Source organism: Xyrauchen texanus, chromosome 14 (genome assembly GCF_025860055.1).
Source record: "Xyrauchen texanus isolate HMW12.3.18 chromosome 14, RBS_HiC_50CHRs, whole genome shotgun sequence".
In the NCBI taxonomy this organism is placed as follows: domain Eukaryota; kingdom Metazoa; phylum Chordata; class Actinopteri; order Cypriniformes; family Catostomidae; genus Xyrauchen; species Xyrauchen texanus.
This window is the reverse complement of record NC_068289.1, coordinates 5291486-5299847: the sequence shown is the minus strand read 5'-3', so window position 1 is coordinate 5299847 and position 8362 is coordinate 5291486. Positions and strand designations below refer to the sequence as shown.

At 36.2% G+C, this 8362-nt stretch overlaps 2 protein-coding genes across 2 annotated transcripts; both read right to left on the bottom strand.

Moving 5' to 3' along the window:
* Positions 1–523: 523 nt before the first annotated feature.
* LOC127654890 (gamma-crystallin M2-like) lies at positions 524–1535 on the bottom strand. The gene is made up of 3 exons (XM_052142431.1): positions 1424–1535; positions 1100–1342; positions 524–831 (listed from the first exon to the last, which is right to left on the bottom strand). Exons 1-3 carry the CDS (start codon positions 1433–1435, stop codon positions 559–561), a joined length of 528 nt encoding a protein of 175 aa, XP_051998391.1. The 5' UTR covers positions 1436–1535; the 3' UTR covers positions 524–558.
* Positions 1536–5561: 4026 nt separating this feature from the next.
* On the bottom strand, positions 5562–6538 carry LOC127654885 (gamma-crystallin M2-like). The gene is made up of 3 exons (XM_052142425.1): positions 6472–6538; positions 6128–6370; positions 5562–5874 (listed from the first exon to the last, which is right to left on the bottom strand). Exons 1-3 carry the CDS (start codon positions 6481–6483, stop codon positions 5602–5604), a joined length of 528 nt encoding a protein of 175 aa, XP_051998385.1. The 5' UTR covers positions 6484–6538; the 3' UTR covers positions 5562–5601.
* Between the last annotated feature and the right edge of the window lie 1824 nt (positions 6539–8362).

Sequence of the window (8362 nt, the reverse complement as noted above, 5' to 3'; positions counted from 1 at the left end):
CTCCAGGGGGATTGTCCCTGTAATAAGTGCACTGTAAGTCGCTTTGGATAAAAGTGTCTGCCAAATGCATAAATGTAAATGTCTGCCAAATGCATAAATTATCCAGATTTCTTCATAAAAGGAAAGCCCTCATCTCATTTGCAGTAGTTCTATGAATGTTAATATGAATATTTTTACAAAGGTGAAGCACATTTTCATGACAAACACTTTAGGAAACCCAAAAGCTGGCCATGCTCTCCAGGCCTAGAGTATGTTGTTCTACCTCTGAGAGGCCTTTACTTGTTGTCAAAGCATTTTGCTATGCATATCCTTTTAGCATTTTTAAAAGCATTATCCATCAACTTATAAAAGAGAAAAGAATCCACTCTTCTAAAGAAGAAATAAATGTCTGATTTGGTTTTGTTTTGTGCTTTTCTTTATCATGCTTTGCTTTGTGAGTCTCTTAAACTCATGACTGCTTTTTTGTGGAATACTCGTGCAAATATTAGTAGCAATACTGATTTTCAGGAGACAATATTTTGCATTGTAGAGAAATTATTTTATTGAAACAGTAGAACACTAGTACATAGAATCCATGATACGTCTCATGCTCATGAATCTCATGCCACCCATGTTGCTGAAGCTCCTGTACTCTCCAGGCCTGAAGTAGTGCATCCTGCCTTTGTAGTGGGGCTGCTCATACATGAGCCAGTGACCTTCCATCACATGGCAAGAATTGCAGTGAGACATGTGGTAACGGTCCATGATGTTGTCACAGTCATCCATCATCTCGTGCATCTGGCCCATGAAGTTCTCCCTCTCGTAGATCCTCATTCTGTAGGATCCCCTGTGCTGTATTGGGAGATAAGTTCATTATATTTAACTTTGTCATGACAAATCTGTCAAAAGAAAATGTAAATCTAGAGCAATCTAATTTTCCCCCTCATTAATCACAATGAAGGTATCCTCTGTGCTTTTTTTTTAGCTAAAGGACTTTTTGTATAAAATCAAAACCAACTCCGTGCTTGATGTTTCAAAATGATGATGAATTGAACATTCTTTTGAGGTTAATACCATATACAGTATATTCAAAATATATGAAAATGTTTATCGAACTTACCATGGAGATCATACGGCAGGATCTGATGCAGTTGCTCATTCCAAACATGGACATGTAATCAGCATACTCGCCCTTCCTGAAGAAATACTGATTTCCCATGTAGTTGGGATGATCATACATCATGAAACAGCCGCTCTCCACTCTGCAGGAGTGACAGCGGCTCATGTAGGAGGACATGTCAGCACAGTCGCTCATGCACTCATATGAGCGACCCTGGAAGTTTCTGTCCTCGTAGAAGGTGACCTGAAAATTCAAAGTTGATCTTTAAGTGAAATAAAGTGAAACATACAAAATCAAATTAATTTCAGTGAAAACCAATTTTACCTTGCCCATCATGGTTGCGCTAGCTGATGCTCAGTAGTTCCACAAAGGAGATGATGAAGCTGATTCTGCTTGTTGACTGACTGCGGTCACCTGTGCTTTTATACTAGACCAAGACTAAAGACTACACAGTGTCTATTGTCAGCCAATTCCTGACTGTGCATGTTAGGATAGAGGCCATTCTGTTAAAGCTTGGTATGTAGGTCTTCGTACTGACATTTATTTTTGACTAATGTTGATGAAGTTTATGTATACAAAAATTATTTAATTTTGATCTTGTGTCACACAAACATTATATTCAGAAGTGCTTGTAGTCAGTGTTGGCCATAATTATAGTTACACATAACCAGGATAATGATGATGATGATCATCCAACTAAATAGTATCCACAGTTTCAGTCAGAGATTAAAAGTTAACTAGGCTTGCCAATCAATTTGCTACTGTAGTTGAATGTCAACTTGCCAAAATACTGGCCTCTTTGATGTTAAAAAAAAAGAAAGTGCAATCAATAAACAATAAAGCCAAAGGCACTGACTCTGCCATTGAAATGTGACATGCATTACTGCCAAACAACTAGGTCATAGGTCAAAGACTGCTCAACAATATCATATTTGACCAGGATCATTTATATTTGTGGAATCATTGTGAAAAATAATGGTCTTTCAGCATTTCTTCCTGTTTCATGAAAAAGAAACAGAAAGGGAAAAAACACTTTTATATCTACTGTACAACTTTTAAGATGTGATATTTGTAAGGGAGACTGGGGCTGCTTTTTACTTCAGTGAATATTTCTCAGGGTAGGTTTATTTGTCCAAGTCAGTTTCTGCATAGCCACATACCTTAAAGTCTTTCAATTAAACAATTTCACCATTAATATCCAGGAAAAAAGATTAAATTAATTGAACGCACGTTGTCCTAATTTAAAAAGTCAAACAATTAATGAAACTGCAAAACTGGAAAAGGAAACATATAAAAATATAAAAACATTATGACCAACAAACATTATAGTTATAAAACATTTATATAAAATGTATAACATGTGTGACATCTTTCCCCAAAAATGTGTTATTGCATGCCTTAATTTCAATGAAAAATAACTTTGTTCTAAGAACACATTTAAACCTTTCAGTAAAACAAAATTCTGCCTTCAAAATATAGTTGACCCTTGACTTTTATGTACAGTATGTCATTGTGGTTTGAATATATTAGCTTGTTTAGCTATAACAAAAGTATGCTGATAGTGGAAATTCAATTTGGAAAGTTTAATTCCCAAACACTTTGTCATTTTCAGGGGTTTTGGAGTAGGTATTTGAAATCAACATACCAATGCTAGAGAAAACACATGGTTCTGAAACTGGATTTTTGACTCAAAATATTATTGTTATTGAGATATAGCCCTCTCGACAACTTCCCTGCATGCCCTGGTTTCACCAATAAAAGCTAGCCAACTTTATCGACAAGTCCGAGGCTTTTATGCTCTGAGGGCCTTTTAAAGAGTTCTTTGAGAATAAGTTTATTTGATAATTTTTCCAAGTGTCCTTTCCAAGTTGTTTTAATATTTTGACCAACTTGTACACTTTTTACTTTCTGCAATTACTTAGCAAAGAAAATAACAGTTGTTTTTGTTTCATACAGCTGAAAATGTGTAAGTAGCATAGTGCATAGTTGAAACAACTTTTTAACAATGAAAGTAATCAGTTTTGGTGCTTCGTATTGGACTATACTGTCAGCATCAGCTGTGTGCAAAATGGTGTATAAGTATGAATCGTACTTATTTCACAAGAGTCTGAACCAGCAAATATGTCGTTGTGTTTTCAAATTAAGGATCTATGTAGAGTCATGCACATCTGGTAAGAAGGTTATATTTTTATGTGAGTCTGTACTTGTTTACATTTTGATGGCCTATAGGGAAATGGAAAAAGAAGTAATTAACCACTATTCCACTATTGTGCCAGTGCGTGCCAGGGCTATCAACTGGCCAATAGCCTCAGACCTTTAGTCGCGAGACCAATATTGATCTGCATTCCCTCCATCGGGCCAATAACTTTGCAGCGTTTCCCAAAAACCAGCCCTTAATACGCACTGTGGTTACAACGTCACGCATGCCGCCTATTTCACAAGCAAGAGGGAAGCTCAAGCTGTGGTATCATGTTATCTAGTTATCTAAAACAGGGGTTTTAAAGGTCAAATACAGTGGGCCTCCCTTGTGACACCCCCCACACACACACACACATCTGAACAGATTGTCAGACGGTTGTTTTACATTATTTAATCATTTATTGTTTAACAATAAAAGTGCTGAAGTTATTAACTGAATTATGACATTGAATATACAACTTTTTATATTATATCATTTTTACAATGGTGGAGAAAAAAAATGCTAGTTCCTAGCAAACAAATATATAATTTGAAAATCCAATAACTGTCCATCTCAGTCAAACCACTTCGAAGATCTGTAACAGAAAGGTGGAGTGTGTGTGTGTGTGTGTGTCTGTGTTGGGGGGGGGCAAGGACTACTGAATAGAAACTCTTCTTGAATGTCCATGTTTTTCACATACATCACTTGTGTTAACAGCTGGATTCGTCAATCTGGAGTGCAAAAAATGGGCTGTTCATGCTGTCTGACACTTGCTTCTTCACATCCTGTGCCATGTCAGAGATGCGCTGACCCACTGTGTTGTCAGAGAGTGGAATAGAATCAAGTTTAGAAGCTGCAGCTACCATCCTACCATCAAGGAACACATATCTTTGGAATCAATATCTCTCCGATGTTATGTGTTTGTCAGCCTTGGCAATACTCAGCGCAACGTGATATGAAGCTTCAGTGGCCTTTACATTTAATTTGACAAATTCTCAGAATCAGTGCATCAACTGATCCTGTCCATGTAAATCCTAAACCTAATACTACTCATCATATCGTCATCTTTTGGGTTTGACCCCTGAAACTGAAGGATTCTAATTGGTTGGTCACAGAAACCACTCCATTGTAATTACAGACTAATACGTCATGTCTGCTTTATTGGTGGGCTTGACAAATATCAGAGAATCTTCAAAAAATTCTTGATAAATGTATATTTTTGCCTATTATTTTCAGAACTTTTAAATAATGTTTTAAATATTGAACAATAGTTAAACTCAATATATATATATATATATATATATATATATGTATATATATATATATATATATATATTATTACTGGCTATATATATATATATACAAATTAATTATTTAATAAAATATTTTACCACTCTCTGCACCTCCCTTGACATGCTCTAGAGTGCCGTGTCCCACACTTAGAAACCCCCTGATCTAGAATATCAAGTTTATATTGAATGTAAACAGCAAGATAAGTTAGCAACTGGCCCTGATTGCTAGCATGCCCTCATTTGGACACCTGGCTTTTGAGGTGTTAAAATGTTCCTTTGTATACTGAAACCCCAGTCCCCATTAGCTATACTGTTTATACTGAGCATGTACTGAGCGTGAGCATGTGAAATGCAGCATAGAGTACAATGTCACTTCAATCCCCCTGATACAATGTGGCAAAGTCCCTTGCTCATAGTCAAAATTAACATTTTTGGGTTTGAACCTACAACTGTTGCAGTTCTTTAACCAGTAAGTAAACTCAATTCCTATGTGAAGGTAATAATTGCTTACAAGTGTAAAATTTACATTTACTAAGATCAGCAAAAAAAAATTTAAACACATGAATCAATCAGTGGCTATTGAATGAACTCTGGAAATTCAAAACTGGGATTTCAAACCTGAGTGAATTTTGAATTGGCTTCTTTGAGGGATCGACCACCATAGCATAACATTTTGTTGCTGGCTATCATTCGTCATCTACATGAAACGCCCCAGATTTAACAAAGCTCCCCAATTCTTTTTGTTGTTGTTGTTGTTGTTGTTGTTGTTTGTTTGATTCATTATATAACCTTCAACAGGTGTATTTTAAAAACAGGAATCCATGAAATGCTTCATGTTTATAACTGTCATGGAAGTTGATCTAATATCCCTAAATGCCTGTGAGGCTTTTAAATATTTAATAACATTTTATCATGATAAACTATTCATGAAAAGCATTTTAGCCATCAGCATGTAGGTGCTTTTGTGAATTCATTTTCATGACACAATGTATTACATTGTAGAGAAATTATTTTATTGAAACAGTAGAACACTAGTACATAGAATCCATGATACGTCTCATGCTCATGAATCTCATGCCACCCATGTTGCTGAAGCTCCTGTACTCTCCAGGCATGAAGTAGTGCATCCTGCCTCTGTAGTGGGGCTGCTCATACATGAGCCAGTGACCTTCCATCACATGGCAAGAATTGCAGTGAGACATGCGGTAACGGTCCATGATGTTGTCACAGTCATCCATCATCTCGTGCATCTGGCCCATGAAGTTCTCCCTCTCGTAGATCCTCATTCTGTAGGATCCCCTGTGCTGTATTGGAAGAAAAGCGAATATATTCAAGTTTATTTGCAACTTCAAATCAAATGTATCTATAAATCCAAGACAATTCAATTCTGCCTCTCCTAAATTGCAATTCTCAAAGAATATTTTTATTGTATATTCTTATTGTATATTCTGAAACTTGCTTCTGAATATACAATATTCTGAGTATTCCTTCAATATTTTGTATTTCATTATTTTATTTAATTAATTACAAATAAATAAAAATGTACATGGAACTCACCATGGGGATCATACGGCAAGACTTGATGCAGTTGCTCATTCCAAACATGGACATGTAATCAGCATACTCGCCCTTCCTAAAGAAATACTGATTTCCCATGTAGTTGGGACGGTCATACATCATGAAACAGCCGCTCTCCACTCTGCAGGAGTGACAGCGGCTCATGTAGGAGGACATGTCAGCACAGTCGCTCATGCACTCATATGAGCGACCCTGGAAGTTTCTGTCCTCATAGAAGATGACCTGAAAATTCAGTTAATCTTTTAGTGATTTGAAGTTAAATATAACAAACCAAAGTGATTTGAGTAAAATTTTGTGGAAATGGGAGCTGGAACCACGTTTACCTTGCCCATCATGGTTGTGCTAGCTGATCCTCAGTAGTTCCACAAATGAGAAGCTGATGCTGATTCTGCTTGTTGGATGTCTGCTGTCACCTGTGCTTTTATACTAGACCAACACTAAAAGGTGTATACAGCATCTATTGTTTGTCAATTCCTGACTGTGCATGTTTAAATGGATGCTGTAAAGCTTTTAGTTTTGCATTTGTCAGATCAAGCATTTATGTGTGATGTTTTTAGATTCTAAAATGAAAGAATTTGAAAGACACAAATACATAATTTTTTTTGGCTTGTGCCATGACAAATTGATCAAAATTGCTTATTTAGTATTGGTGACATAATAACCAAAGAGAACATTTCACCCAAACAAATACTTTGGCAAATATTTAATTTCCTAGACCCACCCATCTATATTATTTTTGAGTCAGAGTTACAGTATGTCCTCCAACGAGTGCATGTTTTCTGACCTATTGGGTGGGGAACGCGGGTTTGGCTAGCATAGATTAATTTTCCTGTTCGGCAATTATCATCTGCCCTCTTTCGACTATCCTTATTGATAAATTTCCTTGAATTTCCAAAGCTCAAAAAAAATTATATTTGTGCCATGTACCAGTGCAGAAAGTTTTTTTCAGCACCACTTCCTGTGCTATTGATGACAAGAGAAACAGACTAACTTGCCATATGGGCAAAATAATACTTGCTGTGATACACTTGCACTCTTACAAGTTGTTATCAAGTAATTTATCATATATTACATTTAGTAAGCTAGAATCTTTTATGTTCATAAAATAATTCAGGTGCTTAATTTTGTTTGTAGCACTTTATAAGATGTTTTATTGTAGTCAACACATTTAAGCATATGTGGCCTTACAAGATCTATTAAATATGTTTTCCTTCAATTCAAAGTGTTTTTACTATCTGCATTACACCTTATACAGCACAACATTTGTTGTATTGTGTAGATGAAACCAACATGATTACTAATCATCTGATCGTGGCTGCATTTCTCGTCTAATTCTTTTAGATCTTAGTGCTGCCTTCGCCACCACTGATCATGACATTACCCAACTTTATATATCTTAGAAACCTGATGCACTTTTTAAAGTTATCAGACTGTTTCAATGATTTCAAAGACAGAAATTTCCTTCAACTCAGTTCTGACAAAACAAAGTCGCCGTTTGGATTTAAATAAACAGATCATTATTATTGGATCATTATTGCAGTGATTAATATGTTTCAGCTGGCAACAATTATTTTGACCCTAACTGATGCAGTGTGAAGCTCCTGATTTCTAAAACAACCATATCGGAATATGTATCCCGTGGTCATGAAAATATGTTACTGTGTTTTAGAAGGGGAAAATTATTGGCCTGCATCAAGCCAAGAAAACAACTAAGGAGATTGATGAAATAACTGGAACTGGGTTAAGAAATGTTAAGAACCTAACCTTAACCCCATTGAAAGTCTTTGGGATGTGCTGGAGTGTGCAGAGTGGTTCGACTCTCCTGTCATCAATACAAGATCTCGACCAAAAATTAATGCAACTCTGTTGTGACATTGGATAAGGTTGTCGAAACAATGCCATGATGAATGCACACCATAATCAAAGCTAAAGGTGGTCCATTCTCCACGGCATCCATGCACAACTCACCACAAGCCCCACCAAGATTGAACCACATTATAGCGACAACAAGGAGGTTATCCCATGTGACTCTACCCTCCCTAGCAACAGGTGTATAAATAAATATAAATAAAAATTACTTGACTTTACACAAGAAATTAACATGTTGCTTATTTAATTTATTTTATGCATTTGGCAGACACTTTTATCCAAAGCTACTTACAGAGCACTTATTACAGGGACAATCCCCCAGAGCAACCTGGAGTTAAGTGCCTT

Excerpts from the sequence above, each read along its gene's own strand:
- LOC127654890 (XM_052142431.1), bottom strand. Across the intron at positions 832-1,099 it reads CCTGCCGTATGATCTCCATG|CACAGGGGATCCTACAGAAT; the intron begins GTAAGTTCGATA and ends CTCCCAATACAG.
- LOC127654885 (XM_052142425.1), bottom strand. Across the intron at positions 5,875-6,127 it reads CTTGCCGTATGATCCCCATG|CACAGGGGATCCTACAGAAT; the intron begins GTGAGTTCCATG and ends CTTCCAATACAG.